The sequence below is a fragment of the Urocitellus parryii genome, chromosome X, assembly GCF_045843805.1.
Source record: "Urocitellus parryii isolate mUroPar1 chromosome X, mUroPar1.hap1, whole genome shotgun sequence".
NCBI classification, from domain to species: Eukaryota; Metazoa; Chordata; class Mammalia; order Rodentia; family Sciuridae; genus Urocitellus; species Urocitellus parryii.
In genome coordinates, this window is record NC_135547.1 from 79,167,182 (window position 1) to 79,195,112 (window position 27,931).

At 34.8% G+C, this 27,931-nt stretch overlaps 1 protein-coding gene across 1 annotated transcript in view; it reads right to left on the reverse strand.

Annotated features, from left to right (window-relative positions):
- Abcb7 (ATP binding cassette subfamily B member 7) overlaps nt 1-27,931 on the reverse strand; it is a 103,840-nt gene that overhangs the window by 45,554 nt on the left and 30,355 nt on the right. Inside the window, exons 2-3 of the mRNA XM_026405576.2 lie at nt 14,809-14,886; nt 12,301-12,387 (exon numbers count right to left, since the gene is read on the reverse strand). Coding sequence (XP_026261361.1) covers nt 12,301-12,387; nt 14,809-14,886 — 165 coding nt within the window. The remainder of the gene's footprint in view (nt 1-12,300; nt 12,388-14,808; nt 14,887-27,931) is intronic.

A 27,931-nucleotide genomic window follows, 5' to 3' on the forward strand; every position in this document is an offset into this window, starting at 1 on the left:
TGGGTGTGTTGGCGCACGCCTGTAATCCCAGCTGCTCGGGAGGCTGAGGCAGGAGGATCATGAGTTCAAAGCCAGCCTCAGCAATGGCGAGGCACTAAGCAATTCAGTGAGACCCTATCTCTAAATAAAAAAATACAAAAAAAGGGCTGGGGATGTGGCTCAGTGGTTGAATACCCCTGAGTTCAATCCATAGTAACCCCCCCCCCACCAAAAGAAGAAGAATCATATCCAACTAAGCATGGTGGCACATGTCTTCAATCCCAGTGGCTCCAGAGGCTGAGGCAAGATGATTACGAATTCAAAGTCAGTCTCGGAAACTTAGTGAGGCCCTAAGCAACTCAGACAGACCCTGTCTCTATGTAAAATATTAAAAATGGTCTGGGGATGTGGCTAAGTAGTTAATTGAACCTCTGGGTTCAATTGCCCACCCGCAAAAAGAATCATATCCATACTTCCTAAAACCAAAATAAGGATGTGTGTGTGTGTGCGCGCGCGCGCGCACACACACACACACACACACTACATCATTATACTTGGTATAAAAGTCCCCATTCAAAAAGTTGAAATATTAACTCAATTTCTGGAAAAGTTTCAGAAAAGAAAAAGAAAAGATGATGCTCATTGCTGGTGATGGTGTACAGAAATAAGCATTCTAATGCACTATTAATGAAGAATACTCTGAAATAATCTTAGAAAGCAATTTGATATCTATTTTAAGCCTTTAAAATAATTCTGCCCTTTGTCTCAAAAACTCAACTTCTGGGAACTTATGCTAAAAACATCTTTAAAATATGCCCCAAGTTGAATCAACTTTACCTCTTGAAAATCTCTTGAATCTGCCTACCACCAACATACCACCAAGCTATCATCAATACTCACAGTGATTCAGTCACTGCAATGACCTCCTAAATTATCTCCCTGCATCTACTCTGTTCCCGATCTAATAAATTCACCCTGTAATCAGATAGCACTTCCAGCTTAAAGCCATCAGGCAGCATCCAATCATTCTTGGAATAAAGAACAAAGCCTATAACATAGCTTACAAGGCTCTGCTTAGCTTGGCCCCTGACTCCTTTTCAGTCATGACTTATAGCACTGCACTTGCTGCACTGGCTTTCTTTTAGTTCCTCTAACATGCCATAATCCCTCCTGCTAAAGGGCCTTTGTGCAATAGTGTTCACTGTGTCTAGAATAATCTCTTTTTGCAATACATCCCTTCCCAGCCCTACAACCTTTTCAAAAGGATCCACTTCAGTTATAATCTACCTATACAGCAGTATGATCACTTGATTGACATCCACTCTCCTGCTAGAATTTAAATTCCATGTGAATAGTAACTCTATGTTTTGTACTCACAGTTGTAATCCAGTACCAAATGTAGTGGCTGACATACAGTAGGTACTCAATGAATATTGCATAAAGGAATGAAAATTTAGTTAGAAGGATGTTTATGTTCATGCTGTTTTAATAGAAATAAAATTGGAAATAGTGTAAATGATCAACATTGTAGAATAGCATAAACAAATTAGAGTGAATACATATAACAAAACACATTTATTCAGAAATATATGTAGTGACGCAAAAACATGTTAAATGGATAAAAACAGAATAAAAAACTTATTTTGTGGGGAAAAACATGACATATGAATGAGTCACATGTACATACAAACGGATCCAGAAAGCAAGACCCCCCAAAGTGTTAACAACAGTAGCTGGAGTGGGTGGAATCTTTGATAATTTTTTATATTCTTCTTTTTGGTTCCTTGTATTTTCTATAATTTACACATAATAAGAAAAAAATTAATTCATTTCAAAGGGGAAAGAGTTATACAATTTCAAGTATATTTTCACAGCAAGGAATAGGGAAAACTGTCAACATATAAGAAACCCAAGACAGTACATTATATAATACAGGGTACTTTTATATTATGATTATCCCCATAGGGCTCAGAAAATTATTTTGCTAGTCTTTTAGGCAGTTTATTGTGCAAAACATAACAGAAATAAAACTGTTCATATTGTACTGAAAACAGAAGGACTAGCAACCTGAAATGCTTTAAATAAATAAGATGGCACAAATTATGAAATGCTAAAAGTATAGTTTTTAATACTTTATTTCACACACACATAAACGCATGCGCGCGCGCGCGCGCACACACACACACACACACACACACACTAGTGCTCTTATAACTGGTAAGGCATTAAAAAAGGAAATAAGGCAGTAATTTTAAAATTCACTTTTCCAATCGAACTATTACAAAATAAATATAATTTAATGCATTATAACACAAACTGGGGCATTTCAACCACTTTCCCACTGCATGAATTTTTTTCTGCCATATTTTTCTTGATGGACTAATGGTAAAAAGTCCCTGTTTCCACATATCTTTAGAAACACTCTTTACTGTCAAAACCTTCAACAACACACCCCAGAATTTTTTCAATAAGGACACAGAGAAGTTATGGCTAAGAGCAAGAAAATTATTCTAGTTGGCTTAATAGTGCATAAAATGTCACCACTTCATTTAACAAAATGGGTTCTGAAGTTGTGTAATCATGCATTATGAGTCCATTAAGCTGTAAAGGACATGACTTCAGCTATAGTTTAGATAAACTATAAAGTTTGAAAAATAATGTCTTTTTTAAAAAAAAGTGGAGGCCAAATCAATGAGGCATTTCAGATGCTACTGAGGCACATTTTTAAAGAAAATTTAAACCAACTTACTCCTGTTATATAAGAGTAAAATAAAATCGGTGGCCTCAATAAAGATCCTGAAAGATAATACACCATCTTTCAAAATTACCTCAGTTAATTCATACTGGACACCCAAGGGTAATCCTGAAAGACAAAAGGATTATTTGAAACTGGAAAGAGACCAGCCACTAGCTTGGGACTGAATTAGCAACACTTTTCATACCAATTCAGTAGGGTATAAACAGATAACACCAATAGTATTATACTTCTTTAAGATCATGTTCTTCTTTTGTTGTTGTTTTTAAATTAAATTTCTTAACTGGTTCATTAAAGTATAAAAACTATACATATTAATGGGGCAATGTGATATTTCAATACATGTATGTAATGTGTAATGTTTAATTCAGGTAAAAATCTCCCAAACATATATAATTTATTTATGGTAAAATCTTCCAGAATTCTTTCTTCTAGTTTTCTGAAATGTATGGTATACTTTTATTACCTATAATCACCCTGTTGTTCAATAAACAGTGTACCAGAACATCTTGTTCCTACATAACTGTAACTTAGATACACACTGATTGACTTTTCCCAGTTCCTACCTTCCCTCTATTCTCCCCAGCCTTTGGTTACCACATTCTATCTCAACTTCTTTGAGATAAATTTTTTTTTAGATTCCACATGAGTGATCTTTTAGATTCCACATGAGTGATCATATGGTACTTCTCTTTCTATTCCTGGCTTTTCTCATTTAACATAATGATTGATTTCCAGTTCTATCCATGTTAATGCAAATGACAGAATTTCATTCCTTTTTATGGCTGAATAGTATTCCACTGCTGTATATGTACCAAAATGTCTTTATCCATTTATCAGTTGATGGAGACTTAGGCCGTTATCATTTCTTGGCTACTGTGAATAGTGCTACCATGAACCTTGGAGTGCAGATATACTGATTTCTATTCTTTTGTGTATTCAAACCTAGGCATGGGGTTGCTCTATCATATGTAGTTCTATTTTTAATGTTTTGAGGAATTTCCATACTGTTTTCCACAATGATTGAATGAATTTACATTACTACCAATGGTGTGCAAGAGTTCCCCTTTCTCCACATTCTCACAAGAACTAGTTATCTTTAATCTTTTTTATAATAGCCTTTCTTACCAGGATGGGGTGATAGCTGATTGTAAGGAAATGTTGATTTGCATTTCCCTGATGATTAATGATACTGATACCTGTTGGCCCCATTTGTATATTTTCTTTGAGAAAAGTTTATTTAGATCTAGTGCTCATATTTTTGCTTTTTTCTTTTCTCTCCCTCTCCCTCTCCCTCTCCCTCTCCCTCTCCCTCCCTCCCTCCCTCTCTCTCTCTCTCTTACTGAGTTTTTAGAGTTCCTTATTTATTCTGGATAGCAACCCCTTGTCACATGTATAGTTTGCAAATATTCTGTCTTGTTTTGTAGGTTGTCTCTGCATTCCATCAATTATTTCCTTTGCCATGCAGAAGATTTTTTGCTTGATGTAATCCCATTTGTCCCTTTTTGCTTTGGGGATTTGTCTGAAAAATCCTTGTCCATTTCAATGTACTAGAGTGTTTTGTTACATTTTCTTCTAGTAATGTCATGTCTTGCAATTAATTATTTGATGCAGTTTGAGTTGGCTTTTGTAACTGGTGACAGATAGAGGTATAGCTTCAGTAATCTATATGTAGATATGCAATTTCGAAAACATTGTCCTTTCTCCAATATATGTTCTTAGCACCTTTGTGAAAAATCTGTTGGCTGTAGATGTATAGGTTTACTTCTAGGCTCTTTAATCTACTCCATTTGTCTACGTGTCTGTTTTTACGCCAATACCATGCTGTATTGATGACCACAGCATTGTAGTATATTCTGAAGTTAGGTAGTATAATTTCTCTTGCTGTGTTCTTTTTGATCAAGATGGTTTTGGCTATTCAGATTTTTGTGGTTCCATATGGATTTTAGAATTTATTTTCTGGTTCTGTGAAGAATGCCTTTGGTATTTTGATAGGGACTGCATTGAATCTATGCATCATTGGGTAGTATGGATATTTTAGCAATGCTGATTCTGTTGGGATCTGCCCAGCATTAGGTTTCAGCAGCCCAGTACTGAGTTTCAGGGCAAAATCTTGTATTTTCCACCCTGTCTTACCCCAGAGCTTAGAGTCTCACACCAAGTTATGCTGCCTGAGGCTGGGTAGTGTTAGTGAAGTTAGTCCCTTGGTCCCCTAGGCTGACCTTAAGCTGGTTTGCTCCTGGGTCTCACAGTGGCAAGGACCTGCATGGTCTCAGGGGTAGACTGGGGTCCATGATGCAGCTGGGAGTGATATAAGCTGACACATAGGGCATAAGTCTCTGCCTGGTGCTGGGGCAGCTCTAGAGCCCAATTGTGCACACTGGCCTGGCAATATCTGTGCTGCCCAAAGTTGGGGGACAGGTGGCGGAGACAGTTTCTTGGCCCCTAAGGCTGATGCTAAATTGAGCTGCCTCTCAGTTTCACAGCTGCAAGGCCCTGCACAATCTTGGGGGACGGGGGAGGGTAGGTCTGTCCTGGGTCCACTCCAAGGCTGGAAATATAGCCAAAACTCCAGTCTGCCCTGCAAACATACAGGCTTCCACTGGGAGCGTGAGCTGGTCTGGAGGCTCCATCTGTTAGCTCAGGCCTGTATATAAGACTTCAAGTTTCTATCAAGGGTGGTTCTCACCATAGTTGGCTAGGCATTGGGCTCTGAGACAAAGCTTTATGCAAGGTCTGGTGCCCCACTCACAGTGGGCAGAATTTTTCTCCCAGTTCTGCTGCCCAAGGCTGGAAGAGGAGCAGGAGGCAGTCAGCCAACTGGCTGAATGGAAATCCAGTGGTTGAGAACCCCATGAGTTTTGGCCTGATGTTAGAGGTTGAGGGGCCTTGCCCAGTACTGATTTCACCATGTCAGGTCTGTAAGACCACATTTTTAAAGAGAGGATGGGAAATACAAGAAATGGTCAAGGAATATGACAAGAAATTGAGTTATATGAGAAAATACTATCTTAAGAGTAATAGCATGATAGTATAGGGAAAATAAATGAAGCAATGATTTAAGAAAATGAAGTTTTTTCTCCCAGGATCAAAATTCCTGAAGTAACTAATGGAAGATATTGTAATAGTTTTTCTTTAAGTCTTTCTTATACGTAAGCAGAAACCATGAAATTTAATTTTTCTGTTTATCATTTTCATAATAAATTGAATTTAAAATTATTTTTAAAACATAATGGTGATGATCATATCATGAAACTAAAGCTCTCTAAAAGTAAATGCTATGGAAATATTTTTTAAAGGCCCACAAAAGTATAAGTCAATCTACTTTCCTCCCTGCTAACAGTATGTATACAACATGGCTTTCTTGCTATAGCTAAATAGTCTCAAATTTAACACATGGAACTAACATTTTAAGTTTCATTATAATGTAAAACTAGTACTGTGTCAGTATGAGAAATGAAAGTTTTTAAAGAAAGGTCTCAACTATATACTGGAATTAAGACAGCCACAATTACATGAAAGTAATTAGATTCAGGAAAAAAACATAAGGGTAACAAAAGAAGAAATTCGAATTGGCTCACTAAGATCCTTGAATAATAACAAATTTCTATTGTGCTTTTTTGTTTTAGAAATGAGTTTAAAAGAAAAAGTTTTAGTAACGTCAGAGAGCTGTCAGGGGAAATGAAAGTAACTAAAAACAAGGTGGCCCAAGAGAAAAAAAGCAGGTGCCAAAAAAAAAAAAAAAAAAAAAAAACTTGACTGATATTGGCAACAATTCTCAATAAATATTCACTCAATTAATTTATATATTCTCAAACACATAAGAACAAATTCTTCATAAAAATATCCTGGATGTACATCTAATACTTGATAAATTTATAAATTACCAGAGGGATTGGGATGTAGCTCAGTGGTAGAGCGGCTGTCTAGCATGCTCAAGAACCTGGGTTCCAATCTCTACACTGCAAAAAGAAAAAAAATTAAGGAAAAGAAATTGCCACAACTTTTTAAATTTTTTTTTTAGTTGTAGTTGGACACAATGTCTTTATTTATGTATTTTTATGTGGTGCTGAGGATCAAACCCAGGGCCTCACACATGCTAGGCAAGTGCTCTACCGCTGAGCCACAACATCAGCCCCTGCCAAAAATTTTGACAGATTTTTAAATATTCACTTATTTCATATTAATATATAGCTTCAAAGCCTAACAAAGCTGGACAAGTTAAAAGAAATAATCTCACAAAGATGAAAGGAACATCTACACAGGAAGACAGATCAGCACAATTACACACAAAAGGCCTAAAACAAATACAGTCATAAGAATATGTTCTGAGAAATACATAGTTATTCGATTTTGCTGTGTGAACCTCGTGGAATGTACTTAAACAAACCTACATGGGTTAGCTTATTATGCACCTAAGCTACAATGGTACAGCTATTGCTCCCAGGTCACAAACTTTTACAGCTGATTGCTGTACTGAATACTGTAGATAACTATAACACAAGGGTAACTATTTGTGTATCTAAACATAACTACCCATAGAAAAGGTATAGTAAAAGTACATATTAAAAGATTTTAAAATGGTACACCTGTAGCTCAGTTGTAGAGTACACCTACAGTACACCTGTAGCTGCCTGTAATGCTTAAGACCCTGGGTTTGATTCCCCGGCACCACAAAAAATAAAAATAAATAGATACATAAAATGGTACAACTGTCTAGGTTTCTTAATATGGAGTTTTCCAGGTTGGAAGTTGCTCTGGGTTTTAGTGAGTGAATGGTAAGTGAATGTGAAGGCCTAGGACATTACTGTACACTGCTGTAGATGTTATAAATACTCTACAATAGGCTACACTAAATTTATAAAAAATATTTTTCTTTAATGGTAAACTAAGCTTACTATAACTCTTTTTACTTTATATGCTTTTTAGTTATTTTAATTTTTTTGTAATAATACTTAGCTTAAAATACAAATACCTTATGTAGCTGTAGAGAAATAGTTTATTTATATCCTTATTCTATAAGCTTTTTCTATGTTAAAGTTTTTTTAAACTTTTTTACACTGTTTTGTTAAAAACTAAGTCACAAATACACACATTCGTCTAGGCCTACACTGGGGTCAGGACCACCACATCTTCCACTTCCACATATTGTCCCACTGGAAGGTCTTCAGGGGCAATGCATTTAACACCCATGGAACTGTCATCTTTCTATGATAACAATGCTTCCTTCTGAAATCCCTCCTTGAAGGACCTGCCTGAAGCTCTTATTGAGGAGATATCACTTTTTAATTAGAAATATGTCTATGGTGGCTTGCTTCTTTTTTTAAATCACAGATTTGTTTGTAAGCAGATATAAAACACCATGAACCTTCCTTTCTCTTAATGAAAACCTTTTAATGTTGGGGTCATGTGTTCAAACATTTTAAGGAGCTTGTTCAGTCTGCAAAAACTTCTGCTAAACCCATCACTCAAATTTTCTTGAGGATTATTTTTTTCTTCTTCTGTAGTTTCCTTTTCTCTTGAATCTTCTTTAGCTATGTGTTCACTAAGCAATAGAAGTTTTCCAACTTCATTAGAATCTTGCGGAATCACCACTGTACATATGGTCCCATGTTCACGAAACCTCATTGTGAGGCACATGTCTGTACATAAATAAAATTGCAAGTACCTGACTCAATAGAGTATAATTACAAAGTCACAAATTGTACTGATTACATGGGGCAGTGCTTCATTTAACAGTGTGACATGCAGAAGAGAAGTTTCATGGCCAAATGTGTCATAAGTGAAAATGTATAGTTAATAATAATGTAGACTAGGAACAAGAACTTTAAAAAAAAATCAAAACATCCAGAGTGCTTCACAAGGTAGAACTTTCAGACAGTAGCTTCTCAGGTAGGTAACTTGATATCACTCACCAGAAAAGATTTTCAAGCATGAAGCACAGCAAATTTTCCCACCAAGAACTCAATTCCATTCAAGGGAGCAAAGCTCATTTAGGCTTGGATAAGAAAATGAAAGAGTAAGAAGAGAGGAAATGGGCTTTTGACAAAGATAGCAGAATCACCTTTTCCTTAGTTGATGAGGAATTTATCCAAGAATTCTGGCTTTATAGACATTTCTAAATTTTAATAGCAAGAAATGTACTAACTCACAGAAAGCAAGTAATTGGTTTTGAAAGAAACTACTTGGGAACAAAACTTGTAGTAAGAAAGAAAAAAGACTACAAAAACAATTTCAGAATGGTATCTGTTTTGTAAAAATATGGGCTATAGGCTGAATATCTTCTCCTTAAAAAAATTAATCTAGCACAATTTCAGGCATAGGTAAACTGTCCAAGGAAGAGAACTGTCTCCTCAATTCAAACTAATGGTGACTTAAATTAAACAATTAAGGGCTGGGGTTGTGGCTCAGTGGTAGAGTGCTCACCTAGTATATGTAAGGCACTGTGTTCGATTCTCAGCACCATATATATAAAAAATGAAAACAATGGGGGTACGTGTCCTATTTAAACAACTGAAAAAAATTTAAAATTTAAAACAACTACTTAAATGCCGTTAGAGATAACAATGACTTGATAAAAGTTCGGTCAAAAAAAGAAGCAAATTCAGTAGTCTTTTGACTTGAAAAACTAAGAGGGTGACTGGAAAACTTTCCCTACATTTTTAGGGATATGGTATATGAGTTTGGGATGGTTGAAGAAAATACAAACTGTCAGTAAAGGCTTTGCAATTACTGCTATTTTTCTCTATAACTCAGTTTATTTTTCAAGCTCTGCTGGTCTGAAATTTCAATGAAAAGCTTAACCAGTAGTGATTAGGCTATCAGAAAAATGGATTATGCTACACCTGAAATGGATTTGTACCTGACAATCCATTTAATTTACCATAAAAAAATAACTATGAAGTTCACTGATGCTCATATTGGCCAGTCAGTGAATTCTTTATCCCAAAAGGAAGCCAATTTGAGAAATCAAATAAAGATCATAGAGCTGCTTGATGCTGTATAAAATCAGGTTATAAAACAGCCTGCCCATGTCATCCAGGTATTCTTGTCTCTCATCTGTGTGCACAATCACTTTAACAAGCCTAGAGATTCATTATTCCATTATCTTTCCAATCCTCCAATTTTAAATACTCCAAGTTGCTGTTTCACTTCCTCTGATTACATCAAGATTTGTACCAAAGCTCTCTGATTGCTCTAGTAATCTCTTTTAGTAATAGTGGCTAATCTTTCTTAGCAATACTGACTTCAGATTGTATCCACTCAAAGAAGAAGTATTTCTAATATTAAAAAAGACTATGTCAAGCAAAGTTCTTAGTGAAAAATAAGTAGTCTAGCTAGGCATGGTAGTTCAAACTTGTACTCCCAGCTACTTAGGAGGCTGAAGCAGGAAGATCACAAATTCAAAGCCAGCCTGGGCAACTTAGACCCTGTCTCAAAATTAAAATGAAAAAGGGTTGGATGTGGTAGAATAAATTCACTAACAGATGCTCCTACAAAGAGATATAACTAAAATTGTAAATTTAAGAATAAAACTCCAAAATCCTAAAGTTCTATTACAAAACAAATAATTCCTTAGTTCATCTATTTTAAAAACAGGAGTATTCAAATATTGAAACTATCACTCCTTTTTCACAAACCCTTTATGATAGACACACTGGCTAAATAGATGATTGAAATAAATTCTGAGATATGTTATTCTGATTAGTAGTTGTTAAAAATACACAAGTTGAAATGAATAAAAAGGAAAGCAGTGGAGATTTCAGTTTATTTTAAGGTAAAATATATTATTTCTCAGACTGATTAAACTTCTACATGGTAGTTTAGATATTCTGTCATCTAAAATGTTGTTTCTAGACAGCAGGGACTTTGTCCTGTTCATTATTATATTTCCTGTACACAACATAGAGTTCAGCACAAAGCAAGTATTCAATAAATGAATGGATTATGGTAAAGGATAGACCTTACAATCTCACATTATTATAATAACAGCAGTTAATATTTACTGAATACTTCCTGTGTGCTAGGCACTATTTGAGAAATTTAATGTGGTGTGAGGAATTAACTCATTTAAATACATTTTAGTGTTATCATCATCCTCATTTTATAGATGAGGTAACTGAAGCACAGAGATTAAGTAAGTTGCGCAGGTCCATCCATTATACAGTGATAGGGCCACAATTCAAATCCAGACAGTCAGGTTCCAGAGCTCAGGCTCTTAACAACTCCATATTATCTCTTTTCTGGCATAACCTCTAAATGTTATTATGATTCTATTTGGCTAACAAGATTAAATTAACACAAAGATGGCAGGGGGAAAAGAATAAAAGAATAATGATCAAATATAAAGTATTACAATAATTTTTGCTTTATTCTATTCTATTGGAAAAGAAATTGTCCTGAAGTTGCTTGAGCTTAAAGAGAAGTGATTACTTGTCCTTCCTTAGTCAACATATCCTTAGTTATATTTAGACCATTATTAGCAACTATCCTTCAGAGGCCTTGGGGACAGATGATCCTGAAAACGGTCAAATATCATGCCAAAGATAAACACATGGATAAACAAATCTCACTACTTGGCTAATTTTTAAAAATTCTCTCTTAAGATACTTTGCTGTTTCTAAAGATAGCCATGAAGGATAGTAATATACAAAAATGGGATAAAAACATGAATGTAAAATGCTTTTGAGTTCCTTGAAATAAAAAAAAGTTGCATTAGAAATGAAAGAAAAAGGAAGAAACGCATTTGAAAACTTATTCATATCAATTGGTTCCTACCAATAATAACTAATATTTACTTAGATCTCTACAATCTATAAAGCAATTTTACATAAAATCTGTTCACTTGACTACCAACTCTGAAAACATTTCTACTTGACACACACACACACAAACACACACACACACACACACACACACACACACACATACTGGTTGGGTCAAGAAAGAGGAAGAAAATAAAGGCTAATTCAAAGAAAAAGGGCCAGATGGGGAAATATGTAACAGTATTCCAATGATATTTTCCCTCACTGAGAAAAAGTATAGAGCAATTAAACCTTTTTATTTCAGCAGCCCTACTGGTTAACATGTTTGTACAATGATAATGATAATGATAAAGAATATGGATAATTAAATAGATGGATCAGGGTAGAGGATTTACTATAAAGCTAGGGGATAATCTAAGATCTAAATATATAAAAGAGAAAATATTAACCTTCAAACACACAAACTTGCAAAGTATTTATAAATGCTAAATCTAATTTGCCTATTTATTGATAAGGACAGATTATATAACAAAGTCAAACAATGTTATTTTAGAGAAATAAGAATATTTAGGTTAATAAATACCTTTTCCATTTTAGTCAGTCATGAATTTTTGTTTGTTGTAAGCCAAAGAAAATTTCATATATATAATGTTGGTCAGTTCATGTGGTTTTGCATTAAAGAACATGCAATTTGATGGGTCAATCAAAATATATTAGAATATGATACTCTTAAATGTGCCTATCTTCCATGTAAGCACAATCCTCAAAAAGAATTTCCAGTTACTTGTTATTCTCTCTTACCCCTTCTTTAGGGTCTGTGTGGAGTCCTCCACCAGCGTGACCATGCCAACATTTCCTCTTTTCTATCAGTGGCCATGTCTGGAGAGCCTAGTTAAAAATGATACCAAGCAGCCCATTAGCTTTTACAGAATTTCAAAAGTTTAAAAATCTGGATTCAACATTGTAATCTAATGAATATCCCCAAAACAAATTCAAAGGCATTGATTTTAGCCTGGCATAGTAAAGCAAAACACCTTCAGAATTAACTTATAGCTAAATTTATATAAGGAATACTGAGAAATAACAAATACTCACATGGAAGTCACTTTTTCTAAATAGCTTTTGAAATTAATATTTAAAAGATTTAACTTGTATTACACTTTTGACTTATACTGTCTCTATTATTGTCATTCACTACTGTAGCTGGTAATCTATTACTCTATTATTGGCAAACAAGGATAATATATATTTAATTTATACATCACTTGCTTTTCTTGTGCATATATTTTTGTCTTACACTTAACATGTTGATTTTACACAATTTATACTTTTTCTTATTATTGTGGCTAATGTACTTATTTAGAAAATTACGTTTTAATATTTCAGTCTATCTTGTGCTATAGCTATTTGTTAGCACATTTTGTCTTTCCTCTTACACAGTAAATTTCTTAAGATTAGAAACAGTATCTTTTGTCTTTTTATCTCCCATGGTATATACCACAGTGTCTTATATACCGGCGAATGCTTGTTAGGTTAGCTTATAAAATAGCATTATCTACAAATCTCCCAACTAGCCTTACCTATTATCTTACCAATTATAAATATTTTATTATCTTACCTTAGGTTGTTGGTATAATAATTAACAAGATACAAACAACAAGGCTTAGAATTTAGGCTTGCTAATATTGAAAGTGCTTTAACAATTAAAAAAATACTTAATTAAGAACACAGACTTAGTGACATAGTTTGGATCTGGAATGTCCTCCAAAGACTCATGTGTTGAAGACTTGGTCTCCAGTTGGTGGCGCTATTGGGAGGTGGTGGAAATTTTAGGAGGTGGAACCCAGTCGGAGGAAGCAGGTCACTGGGGGCATGTCTGATAAGGGTACACCTTGTCAGTTCCCTGCCTGCCCCTGTCCCGGCCCCTGTCTCTGTCTCTCCTCTACCCGCCCTCCCTCCCCCATGTGCCCGCCGGCCTGCTTGCCTGTCTGTCTCTCTTTCCTACATGCCATGAGATAAGCAGCTATGCTCCATCACAGCTCTCTGCCATAATGTTCTGCCTCACCAAAAGGCCCAAAGAGACAGGACCAAGTGACTACGGACTGAAACCATGAGACAAAATAAACCTTTCCTTCTTTAAGTTGATTTTTTCAAGTATTTTGCCACAGCAATATAAAGCTAACTAACATAATGATGCTTTTTCAGTATTCATAATAATCAGTAATTAATAAACCAGGACAGAGTCCTTTACAAACACAAACATGTATTGATACTATATATAGCACATAACAATATCAGCTCAGGTCCAAGTTATGAAAATGGAATTAAAAAAAGCAAAAGTAACTTCTTGTTCTCACCAGTTGAGACACAAAAAGCAATTGCTATAAATGGGTTATTGATTTTTAGATCAACAACCTTAAAGTATTTTGTAAAAGAAAAACATCAAAAGGTAATTTTTAGTCTGGCAATGTCTCTCTATGACACTTTTTTCCTCTAAAAGGCTGAGCAACAACTTTTACAAAGTTGCATATCACACACAAGATAATGAGGTCTTCAACAAAGCAAAAAATTAAAATATAAATAAATTTAGTGGTATCATGGGCAATAAGATTAAGCACACTTTCCCCTTAAAGCTTTAATTTAATAATAGAAAATCTAATTAATTTCTATAGTTTCTGCATAAATTAGAACAATGCCTTATACCTTAGTGGCAAATAATTATTAATCAGAAAGAAAAAATACAGAAGTTCCAAGGATTTAGACCATCTTCTAATTTTTCAGTCTTTTTCTATGATGGAGATTTACGTGTCTCATTTTAAAGCACTGGGAATTTTAAAAGATGTCTTTCACTTACATTAGCAATGAAAAATAACCCTCATCAACATGTAAACTCAGCATCACTTACCCCATGGGCTCTAATAAGCTTAGAATCCCTTGGTATTCTGCTATCTGAAAATGTTAACTCACTTGAAAAACTACAGCACTCCATATATCAGGTACAAATTACCAGGATAAATTTAAGTGTCAACAAGCTGCCATTACTTGTATAAAAGCTTTCTGAAAAATGTTACTCCCGTTGGCACTGATCTCAAGAGATTCAGATAGATTTCTCCAGGGGTAGAAAAATATCAAGATTTTTCTCTACATTTCTAATAATTTTTCTCTACATTTCCTTCGTGCCAGTATTTAGAAAAATGTGAAATGGGTAATTATTTGGGAAATATAAAACATATGTAGTATAAATTGAAAAATGTTATAAGGGCTTGCACACTTTTCCTACTATATGTAGATGTACTGGCTTAATCTTACCTTTGTAGCATCTAATAACAGTCTTGAATTGTCTCTTCCCCATCTCTGCCATGTAGCATTTCTTAATGACTCTGGGACCTGAAAAGAAAAAAGGGGGGCAGAATTTCAGAATGGACACTTACATGTCCCCCAAAACTCAAGTGTTGAAGACATGATCCCCAGCTGATGACCCTATGGAAGCTGGTGGTAACTTTAGAAGGTAGGGACTAGTTGGAGGAAATAGGTAACTGGGGGGGGGGGTATGCCTTGAAGGGTATATTAGGAACCTGGCTCCTTCCTCTTTTTCTCTGTTTTCCAGCTGCCATGAGGTGAGGAGCTTTGTTCCACCATCTACTCCCTGCCATGATGTTTTGCCTTGCCATAAGCCCAAAACAACAGGAACAAGTGACTGTGGACTGAAAACCCTGAAACCATGAGCCAAAATAAAAATTTCCTTTTTTTTAAGGTATTAATCTCAGATATTTTTTTCACAGCAATGGAAAGTTGACTAACACATAAATAATCCTAAAGTTAAAACCATATCAATGTTATAGAACTAGTTATGTTTTGAACACATGTCTGAAAAGCAAAAATATCAAATTTATGGTCCAGCTATAGAAAGTAAATTATATTACTCATTAAAAATGTCAAATTGTATTTTATTTTTATCCCCCTTTTCTATAAGTTTCTGTTTTAGTCAGCTTTTTTGCTTCTGTGACCAAAATATCTGACAATAACAACACAGTGAAGGAAAAGTTTATTTTTTTTTAAAGAGAGAGAGAGAGAGAGAGAGAGAGAACTTTTTTTAATATTCATTTTTTAGTTCTCGGCGGACACAACATCTTTCTTTGTATGTGGTGCTGAGGATCAAACCCTGGCCGCTCGCATGCCAGGTGATCGAGCTACCGCTTGAGCCACATCCCCAGCCCAGCAGTGAAGAAAAGTTTATTTGGAACTCACAGTTTCAGAGGTCTCAGTTAATTTCATTGCTATGGGCCCCAAATGAAGGAGAACATTAAGGCAAAAGAGTACGGAGGAGGAAAGCTGCTCAGGACATGGCAACAAAGAAGCAGATAGAGAGTTCTACTCATGAGGGACAAAATATATACCCTAAAAGTATGATCCCAGTGACCTACCTCCTCCAGTCACATCCTATCTGCCTATGCTCACCACCCAGTTAATCCAATCAAGTGTATTAATGTGCTGATTGAGTTAAGGCTTTTATAACTCGATCAGGTGACCTCTCAACTTTCTTGCATGGTCTCACACATGAGCTTTTGGGGGACACCTCATAACTAAACCATAACAGTTTCTGTCTTTCTCTTCTTTTTTATATCTTTATTTCTTAAAGCCCCCAAAGTCTTCAACCTCATTTCTTTCTTAAATGGCTTTTACACTTTTTTCAAACACTCCTCTTTTATTCTAACTCCCTTACTGTGTTTAGTTGTGCTCTACCAAATGTCTGTTCCCTCTTTAGTCTTAATCTGAATAAATAAATATAGATACCAGTTACAAGATTTGCCAAACAATTCTATGTAACTAGCTGATGGAATCCAATGAAAGTTTCCTCAGGGGGCATTTTTTTTTCTTGGTAATATTCCAGAAGTAGAGCTGGAAAAGGCAGAATAAAGAACCTCTCCATGGTAATACCAAATAGCTGTAAAATGGACACATATCTTTGTGATATGCATCATGGATATAGTGAGGAAAACTTCACTTAAGTCATGTTTCTCCCCAAAAGGCAAGTAATACTTAGGATTTCCTAAGCTACATGTGGGTTGTACAGCTGGATTAATGCCTCAACATAAAAAAAAAAACCAATGTTGTACACTGCAAAATACCAAAAAATAATCAATAGCAACAAAACACCTCCATTCACAAATAAGTAACCAAGTTATTGAGAAAATTAGCCCAGTTGTTTCCTAAAATGTAACAAATAGTTGATTTGCTTGTGTATATTTATAAATATTTAATGCAATTCCTAATATAGGAAGATTTCAATAATACCAATGGCTGTTTGCACACTGTTGGGCTGAACTAAAGCTCCTACCCCATTTCATATACCCTCTTTACCATAATAATCAAGCCATTCACTATCAATGATGCCCTTCTGGTGCTTAACTGCACTGTTTTCCTCATTCCCCCTTTCTCCATATTTGGCTCTCGCACAAGCTTTATTCCCCCACTTTCTTGTTTTTTCACAAGATCTTAGTTTGAGTAACTACATCAAAGCAAGATCTTGCCTATATTTGTACTTGCATATGCAATTTAATCTGCCTTTCACAACTTGTCCGGTTATCTCAAGTAAATGACTCTTCTCTCCTTGCTCAAAACCATGCCTATATATGGCTGCTAGATAAAAGACTGTTGGCAATATACTTAAATTAACAACAAAAACATATTCTGGAGTGTTACTTTGCACAATGAGATAACCACCATCAAACCCAAGTCCTTCAAAGAAGTCATGAAACCCCTTCAGAAAATCTAGCTACCTCTTTATACTTCTCTAATCCAACTGGTTTTTTTTTTCCCTTAAGCATCAGTATTCAAGGTAAATAATTTCTGAATGTTCATATCCTAACTAAATTTTTAGTACTAAAACAGCATTGTTAAAATTATCAAATATCTCAGGCATATAAAAAACAAAACACAATAAAATGAATACATGTGTACTCACACCCAGTCTAATGTAAGAGATAAAAAGAGAGTCCCTGACATATTCCTCTAAAATGTCATTACTCCTGTTCCCTAGAGATAACCAGCACTGATTATTCAAAACTTCTTTCATTTGGATAAAAATTTCAATCACATAATGGGATAACACCTTTAAGGGCTAGTCCTAGAACCTTTCCCTATTGTTTCTATGGAAAAATGCTGAAATCTAAACAATAGACTAATAAACATTTCTAAAACAATTTGCTTTTGTAAATTAGAGAATAGCTCTAACTTTAAAATCCCAAGGGAAGGGTTTATAGCAAAACATCTTCCTCATACAAACTGAGGTAGGTGGACAATAGGAGAAAACAAGATTAATTCTACGAAACTTGATTTGAAAATTAGAGGTTTGGATTAGTTGCCCTTTGAAGGTCATTTCAACTCTGAAATTCTATGATTTTTATGAAATGAAACAAAAAGCCTGGTATTATTAATAGAATTCTTTAAAAACATAACTGAGTAGATTATAACATTTCTTCTAGCATCTGAATTTATTTAGAACACCATCCCTCCAAAGACATACAAAGTAATAAACCATATATTACTGAAGATAACAGACATGACAAATGTGCACAGCTACCAAAGAAATCAAGTGTACTGAAAATGATAATCTGCCAGTAAATTTTAAGAGGCAAGTTAAAATGTTTTCCCTAGAGATTTGTGTTTATTTCACCTAAAACAGAAGAAATTCTGGAAGAATCCAAAATTAAAGAATCTCTGACTTCTGAGCGTAATAATGCATGTTCTCATGTAGGAGAGCACTTTCCATCTACTAATCATTAAATATATAAATCTTTGATAAACAGTTGAATGGGCATAAAGTCATGTTCTGTGCAGAAATTCAAGATTTATAAAATAATGTTGAGCGTGGTAGTGCACACCTGTAAGCCCAGCAACTTAGGAGGCTGAAGCAGGAGGATCACAAGTTCTAGGTCAACCTCAGCAACTTGGCAAGGCCCTAAGCTACTTAGCAAGAACCTGTCTTAAAATTAAAAAATAAAATAAAATAAAAAGATTGGAAATGTAGCTCAGTGGTAAAGTGCCCCTGGGTTTAATCCCAAAGTACAAAAAAAAAAAAGATTTATTAAATGAATATTAATACTAAAATCCTTGACCTCGTAGAAAAAACTTTCTTTAAGTAAATGAGATCAAGACTCAAGAGAAAAGAGTAATAAAATTGAAACCCATTCACATTACAATTATTTTTTTCCTTTAGGGTAAAATTCAATCTTTACAATAAAAATTCTACTAATAAATTTAGTTAGTACTTATTAATGATGTTTAACTTTCATAATTTAATTTATGCTATGTTTATAACCCTTGAACAACTACCAAATTAAAAAAAGAGATTAAAAAGCTGGGGATGTAGTTCACTGGTAGAACACTTGCCTGGCATAAGGTCCTGGATTTGATTCCTAGCATTGCAAAAAGGAAAAAAATAAATAAAAAGTAATTTTAAAACAATGTACTCACTGTGAACCCATCAAGGATTTTGGAGTCAATTACATATTCTATATTCCTGAAGCTTCAGGAACAAAAAGAAAGTTTACATCTGTTCATACAATATGCATGGAATGCTTAACAATGTCAAATAGTTAAGTGTGAATACTGTTAACATCTGATCATTAATCAACTGTGATCATAACCTAAAACATTTGCACTTAAGCTCTTAATACATTCTTAAAGAGAGACTGCTATGATTTAAAACTACATTTAGTGGGTTGGGGATGTGGCTAAAGTGGTAATGCGCTCACCTGGCATGCACGGGACGCTGAGTTCGATCCTCAGCACCACATAAAATAAAAATAAAGATGTTGTGTCCACTGAAAAATAAATATTAAAAAATTCTCTCTCTCTCTCTCTTTTAAAAAAACTACATTTAGTGTACTTTAAAAGTATAAAATTACAACATAAAACTTGATTTTCTTCTCAACTGGCTAGAAACTAGTTGGGGGTGAGAGGTATAGGGGACAAAGAGGAAAAGGGAGAGAAAGAGAGGGAGACAGAATGGAATGGTAGGATGACTTCTTATATTTTTTAATTATAATTCTCAGCTGAAAGTTGAAGGATAAAGGATTTGTTTATTGTGTTAGATATTCAATAAATGCTTTTTCAATGAATGGATAAATGACAGCATAGCATAAGGATTTTGGACAGTTCTCTTCATCACCTGAGTATTCATTAAGCCACAAAATCATCAGGTAGACCTCTATTAGTACAAAAGTTGATGACTCTGGAATGGAGTTGGTAATTATAAAGAGCTAGATAGTAATTTGGAGCGGGGGTAGAATATTTATTAACAAGGTTAACTTTAAGAAGATAACATAAAAGTATAATACACCAAAAACAGCAATATTAACCTACTTTCTACCCCCAGTATCTGGCATTATTCCTGCTAATAGTACTTATCACCATGACATATTTTATATTTACTTATTTTATTTTTTATTATACAACATGATGGATCACTATATATATATATATATATATATATATATATATATATATGTGTGTGTGTGTGTGTGTGTGTGTGTGTAAATGATTATTAGTCAAAGTAATTAACATACCCATCTCCTCACATGGTTACATTTTTTGTGTGTATGGTGACTGCACCTGAAATCTACTCTTTTAACAAATTTCCTATATGCAATGTAGATTTAGTACCTATAGTCACTATGCTATACAAAAGATCTCTAGGCTTACATATTCTACACAGCTGCAACTTTGTGCCCTCTGACTAACATTTTCCCATTTTCCCTGCCTCTCTGCCCAACTCCCATAACTGTTAATCTACTCTGTGTTTCTATGTACTTGACTTCTTTAGATACTATGTAGTATTTTTCTGTCTGGCTTATTTCACATTACACAATATCCTCCAGGTTCATTCAATTGCTCATTGCAAATGGCAGAATTTCTTTCTTTGTAAAAGCTGAATAACATCCCATTTTGTATACACACACACACCACAATTTCTTTATCAATTCATCTATCCACAGACACTTTGGTTGTTTCCATATCTTGGCTGCTGTGAATAATGCTGCAATGAAAGTGAGAATGCAATAATAGCTATGAAAATTTACAATTCCATCAACAATGGAACAAGGGTTCACCACCTCACCAACATTTATTATCTCTCTTCTCTTTGTTTTTTCTTTTTTGGTACTGGGGACTCAACTCAGGGGCACTCAACCACTGAGTCACATCCCTAACCCTATTTTGTATTTTATTTAGAAACAGGGTCTCACTGAGTTGCTTAGTGCCTCAATAAGTTGCTGAGGCTGGCTTTGAACTCACTATCCTCTTGCTTCAGCCTTTTGAGCTGCTGGGATTACAGGTGTGTGACACTGTGCCTGGCTTCTCTTTTTGATAAGCCATCCTAAAAAGTGATGTGGTATCTCATTGTTGTTTTGATTTGCATGTCTTTGTTGATATCGAGCACTTTCTCATATACTTGGTAAGCATTTTTATGTCTTCCTTGGAAAATGTCTATTTAGGTCCTTTACCCATTTTTTAAATTGAATTTTTTGCTACTGAGTTGTATGAGTCCCTTATATTTTGGGGGTATAAACCACTTATCAGATATACAGTTTGCAAACTTTCTCTCCTAATTCACAGGTTCCCTTATCATTCCATTGTTTGTTTACTGTGAAGAAGGTTTTTAGTTTAATGTAATCCTATTTATTTTTACTTTGGTTGTTTGAGCTCTTGGTGGCATATTCAAAAATAATTGCTAACGCTATTATCAAGGAGCTTTTCTCTTATGTTTTCTTCTAGGAGGTTTATGGTTTCAGGTCTTATGTTTAAGTCTGCTATTCATTTTGAGTTAATTTTTGTGTAATGGTGTGAGGGTCCAATTTCATTCCTTCTCATATGAATATCCAGTTTCACAACACAATTTAATGAAGAGACTTCTTTTCACATTTGATTTTATATGTGTGAGTTTCTTTCTGGATTCTCATTCTGTTCCATTGGTCTATGTGTCTGTCTTTGTGTCAGTACTCCACTGTTTTGAGTATTATAGCTTTGCACTCCGGAAGTGGGATGCCTCCAACTCTGTTCTTCCCTTTCAAGAGTGCTTTGAATATTTGGATTCTTTTGTGATTCCATATGAATCTTAGGATTGTTTATTCAAGTTCTGTGAAAAAAAAACTACTGGGTTTGTGTGTGTATGCATGCAAATGCATGTGTGCACATGCACACACACACAGGGGCCTTATGTATGCTAGGCAAAGCTTGAACCAAGGGCCTTATGCATTCTAGCAAGCACTCTACTACTAAGCTACATCCCCAAACCACCACTGGAATTTTGATAGATTGCATTCAATGTATATATTTCTTTGGATACTACTGAAATTTTGATAATATTAAGTCTTATAATCTGTGAACACATAATATCTTTCCATTTATTTGCATCTTGATTTATCTGTGTTTTATAGTTTTCATTGGACAGATATATTACCTCCTTGTTTAAATTTATTTCTAAGGCTGGGGATGTGGCTCAAGCGGTAGTGCGCTCTCCTGGCATGCGTGCAGCCTGGGTTCGATCCTCAGCACCACATACAAACAAAGATGTTGTGTCCGCCAAATACTAAAAAAATAAATATTAAAATTCTCTCTCTCTTTCTCCCTCTCTCTTTAAAAAAGAAACATAAATAAATAAATAAATAAATAAATTTCTAAGTATATTATTTCTTTTGATGCTATCATAAATGGGATTGTTCTTCTGAGGTCCTTTTCCAGATAGTAAATATTTTAGGATTTGAAGGCATAGAGTCTCTGACACTATTGGACTCTGTCATTTTAGCACTGAAAGCTGCCACAGATAATGCAAAATTAAAATGAATGTGACCATGTTCCAATAAAGCTTTATTTATGGACAATAAAATATTTTGGATTGTTTTCACAACCATTAAAAAAGGTTAAAAATATTTTAGCACAGGGGCCTTGTAAACATAGGTGGCATGCTAGAATTGGTTTCAGGTCTTATGTTTAAGTCTGACCCCTGCTCTGGATGATTTATAAAATCCTTCAACCTCCAAGGATTTTAAGAATGACATGCTAAAAAGAAATCCCCATCAATAAACTTCTCCAATACCATCACAAAAACAACATACAAACGAAAAGTCTGTACAGATTTCCCCTCTTCCTCAAATATTTTTCCTTTTATCTACCAAATTTTCATACCTCTAGGGACATAAACACCAGCAGCTAGTCCTATTTAGCAGTTATACAAGGCTTCATAGTTTTAATAGCTGTTTAGGCAACTTCTATGAAGTAAGTTTCCTTGTTCCCATTCACATAAGAAGCTCATTATCATGACACTTTTTTGTCATGAAACAATCAACTGCTGTGTAAGTTTTAGCTAAGTGGTGTGAGATTCCATGCAGCTTGCTAATAGTCTAACAAAGAATTATACAGCATTTGCCAAATTCAGTGCAATAAAAACCAAACTGGGCTGGAGGTATAGCTCAGTGGCAAAGCACTATCCTAATATCTGTGAGGTCCTGAGTTCATTCCCCAGAACCACACACACAAAAAAACCTGAATACTAAAAGTTAAGAAAAAAATCAGAACCAACTCCGTTTAAATCATGAAATTAGGAGGCAAACACAAACTCATTATCATATTAAGAGTGAATTTACCAAGGACACGTTTTATAGTGAATATACTGTGTTAAGAACCCCAAAACTTAAAATTGGTATGAATCTTAGTACTTTTAAGATTCATAGCCCTATTGTATTTGCACATAGAATGGAGACATTATTACGTATTTCCCTCTGAAACTGGAATACTGAGATAATGTGAGAGAGGTTGAGAAAGTGGAAATGGACCTATTTTATGCTATTTTGCAGTTTCAAATTTCAGTAATTTAGTCATCTTATTCTTTGTTTACTAATGTGTACCTGGAAGAGCACCCTCAAGCACATGTCTTAACTCTCAGTTCCATAGCTAGACAATTTCAATCAGTAGATCTGCCACTCTGTTTAGTTATGTTTTTCTATAAATGCTTGTTTATATTTGTTGCTTTTTATGGATGGATCAAATTGCCACTGATGACTAAATTACCTGGAAAATCACCCTAAACTCAAAAGATAGTATTTTCATTTGCTTGGGTCATTCTGCAAGGCTTACTATGCAGGTCATATCCAAAACACCTTGGTTTTCTTTATAAGCATTCCAGCAAGGCTGATAACAGGCAGTCCTTTGGTAGGAAATTCATGACACAGCGTATTTATAAATAGGTTTACTCTAAAAGAATACTGATATAAATGCAAACCCAACCTCAGGACTTACAAGTGATACCCAATGAAATTAGAAGCTTAGCACTCAAAGGAAAAGGTATACTCAAGAAAGTATTTGGTTTTATAGATTTGAAATGCCTTTTGGTTTATCCATATCTAGTTTCTATAGAATGCTGAAGGCTAATTTCTGCAAGAGAGGTAGGTGAGCACAGGCATTTGGGGCAATTTCTGATATCATCTGCCACTCCCCACAACATAGTGTCTTCTCTGTATCTCCTTGTTACCCCATTTTTTGTTTCTCTCTTTTTATGTGTTGATTTCTCTTCCTTCTGCCTATTTTTAATTGTTAGTTTAGTACTGCTAATGGTACTCAAGTCTGAGAGGGTTGCTAACCCCTATTCCATTATCTCTCATGGTCTATTTGAACAGAAACATGATTTAGAATGTAACTGTGTATTTCTGATAACACTATTATTGCCCGAACTGACTGAAGTAGCTTCTCAAATAAAAAAGAGGACATTTTCAAGATATTGCAAATTCACCCTCAAAACACAAACAGAAAAAAAGGTCTTAATTTTTCTTCCCTCTCATTTTTCTGTAGATCTATTTGAGCCCTGAAAATCTGTCCATTTTTTTCTAAAAATATCCACTCTTCTTTTCAACCACACTTCAACAATTCCAAAAGGTGATCATGATTCATACAATACAATAGCTAGAACTCTTGTTTTCAAATAATGCCAGGTAGAAAACTGACAGCTCTCCTAGAAGCATTTAAAGAGTTATATTTTTAAAAAGCTGCCCTGATTGAAAAAAGCACCTAGAGCCTTCAAGTCACTCTAGAATGTTACAAGAACAAACCTTTGCTCTAAATTGCCCAAACTTCTTGAACTGTACTCAATATTGCGATACAATAAGGGTTTTATCTTACACACTGTGTACAACAAAAATTTCTAAATACACAATCTTTATGTTTTTAAAGTTCATAACCTAAAACTGATAGATCCAGAAATAAATGTCACAGCAAGACAAATGCTATGAGATGGTCTCTTGACTGCCTTGCCACCATCATCTACCCTAAAAAAACCTTCAGTTTTACTTCATCCCTAGAGATGCTTAGTCCAAAATAGTTGTAATATAAAACAGTTGTAATATCACTAAAGGATAGAGTAGTTATTATATTATAATTTTCCATATTTTCATTTTGATCTTGGCTTCTAAGGATTTTTATATTTTTACAGCAATGTTTATAAGAACAGCTATTCTAATGTAACTTAAAATGTATACTTGTTTCAGCTCTACCAAAAGTAAGTAAAGCTGGAGGCTATAAAATAGGATTCTTGTGTGGGAGTGCCTAATAATAATGATCACAAAGTCACAAGCTGTCCTGAGTTAATTTGAGTCTGATCTCATAGATCTACAAATCTTCCTAACCTCCTATATTGATAAACTCAATCTGCTTTTCACTGATATGATTATGAGTTACTGTCTTCATGGTTTTCCGAGACTGCATGAAATACTAACTAGTTGCTTTTGTGCTCATTGTTTACAAAAATAGTAATGCTTTTCTGTCTTGTTTATTGTTGTCTTAGCATGATCCCTGCCCTACTTATGCCTTGTCCAGTCACCTGCCATCTGCCACTGTGGACATCTGGAATGCTCTGATGCTGAATGCCCTTAACTATCCACACCCCACTTGATAGAGAATAAGGACTTTGGCAGAGAACAAGTAACAAGGGTTACTTCCCCCAACCTCACTCTCTTTCAGCAGGAAGAGCTTGGAGATGTTGTTGCCTATTTTTCCATAGAAATGAAATGCAGAAATTAACAGAAGGAAAATGTAACAGTGGTCCACTTTATGCTTTGAATATAGCCCTTGCTGTTCTGCCACTGCAACATTATTTTTTTTAAAAGAGCAGCCATTCTATAATCATTTTTGGTAAAGAACAACAGTGTCTACCATTAACTGGGCACATATTATTTGGCTGGTCTAATGCCCAACACTACACTGTTTTACTTCATTCTCCCTCCAACTCTATAAGATAGGTATTATTATTGTTGTTGTTATTGCCATCTAACAGACTAGAAACTGAGTCTCAGAGGCTGACTTGCTCAAGGTCTCAAAGCCAGTAAGTGGTGAAATAGAGATATCTATTCCTAACACACTATTAATACTAACAATATCAGTGGACCTATTGAATTTCCTGTCACTTGCAGATCAATAATCTTGAAACTTTTAGAATGATTTTTCTACTAAGAATAAGATACACATTTTTTGGTACAAGCATCAATGTAAATGTGATGTTAAAAAATATAGGAGTGGGCTGGAGATGTGGCTCAGCGGTAGCTCGCTCGCCTGGCATGCGTGCGGCCCGGGTTCGATCCTCAGCACCACATACCAACAAAGATGTTGTGTCCGCCGAGAACTAAAAAATAAATATTAAAAAAATTCTCTCTCTCTCTCTCTCTCTCTCTCCTCTCTCACTCTCTCTTTAAAAAAAAAATATAGGAGTAATGTAACAAAAAAAAATGACAAAAGTATAATACTCCAAAAACTCATCCCTTCACTAATGCAATGAGTAAACTGGAAAAAACTGTCAGATAGAAAACAACTTTTTCTGAACACTGGAATGTAATGAAAAACTAATAGCAACCAGGAGTACACAAGGAAAAAAGAAGTTGCTAAGTTTCAGAAAAGTGTTGTGACATTTATACTTACTCACATACAATCCCCCATAGGGATAGCAACCCATATTCTAGATATTACTTGCTGGAATCAGAGGGAAAAACAGAGACCTTGCTCTCAAAGAAATCTGGTTGTACATTTTGACTTGTCTAGCAGATCCCTGAATAACTAGGTCAAGAGTTCACCTTGTTTTGCACTCATCAAAACTACCTTGGAGCTGAAGTGGTTTACCAAGGGTCATATGTTGAAAGCATACAAAGACATATGCCTGGGGCAATGAATAACAGGCAGGGAAAATAAAAAGCCTAAAATGGAAGAGGCTGGGGAAGAAGACATATTTGAGAAAACAGAATAGAAATATTAGGTATGAAAAGTAGCAATAAATAAAAGGAAAACAAAGGTGTATTAGCATCTATTTGAAAGGAAAAAATAAAATGGAGAGAAAGAAATGTTTATAAAGAGATTAAATATGCCAAAATTAAAGATGAAAGAGTTCATATTAGAAGAACCCACAAAGTGCCAAAAGGAGAAATAAGAAAATATCACCTGAACGTACTCATAATTAAATTTTAAAATATCAAAGCAAAAAAACATACATTAAAAGAATCTAGAAAAAACAAATAACATATGAAATAAAAAGAGCAGATGGACATCAGACTTTTCAATAGTTACAATGGATTCAAAAAAGATAATGGAGTAGTATTTTCAAAGCATTAAATGGAAAAAATGAGTGTTGAACCCAGATTTCTATATGCAATTAAATTTGTCTTTCAAATATGATGGTATACAGGGCACGAATTTACATGGATGTACCTATATAAAATGTATGATATTTGCATTTTCTACATATAAATTATACTTCAATAAAGAGTTTTTAAAAGCACAGAATGTGGGAGATGGTAAGGCAATGGAAGTGTATTATTTTCATTTTCCCAAATTCTCATGTTAAAAACAGAACAATTAGATAAAACCAAGAACAGAACAGATGAACATAGACAACAAAACCAGGATATAAGAAACTCCTTTGAATCTCAAAATACAAGCACAAAGAAAGAGACTACCAACAGCTACATGATTATGTATAGTCTTAGCAATTCTGTGGTAATAAGCTGAGGGCATGAGCAGGCCTCAGGCAAAAATCCCCAAATAGCAAAGAACTCGGTAGAAATCATATTGGGCAAACTAGGAACAGCAGTGAAATTGGAAGAATTTGTGTTCATTCCAACAGTGAGTAAACTCTAGGGGTCTGAGATAAAGTTTGAAGGAATTGAAGAAGTCTAGCATCAGAAACTCTCCAAACTGACCATTGAAAGGTAAGGGTGTAATTTAGTGGTAGAGCACATGCTCAGCATGAATGAGGACTTGGGTTCAACTCCAGCATAGTAACAACAAAATTTGACCACTTTAGGCCACTGTGATGAGAAACTACTGGAATGAGAATTAAAACTGGACAGAATAAAGGACAACAGAAGCCATAGGGAATGAAGGTCTAAACAAAAGTAAG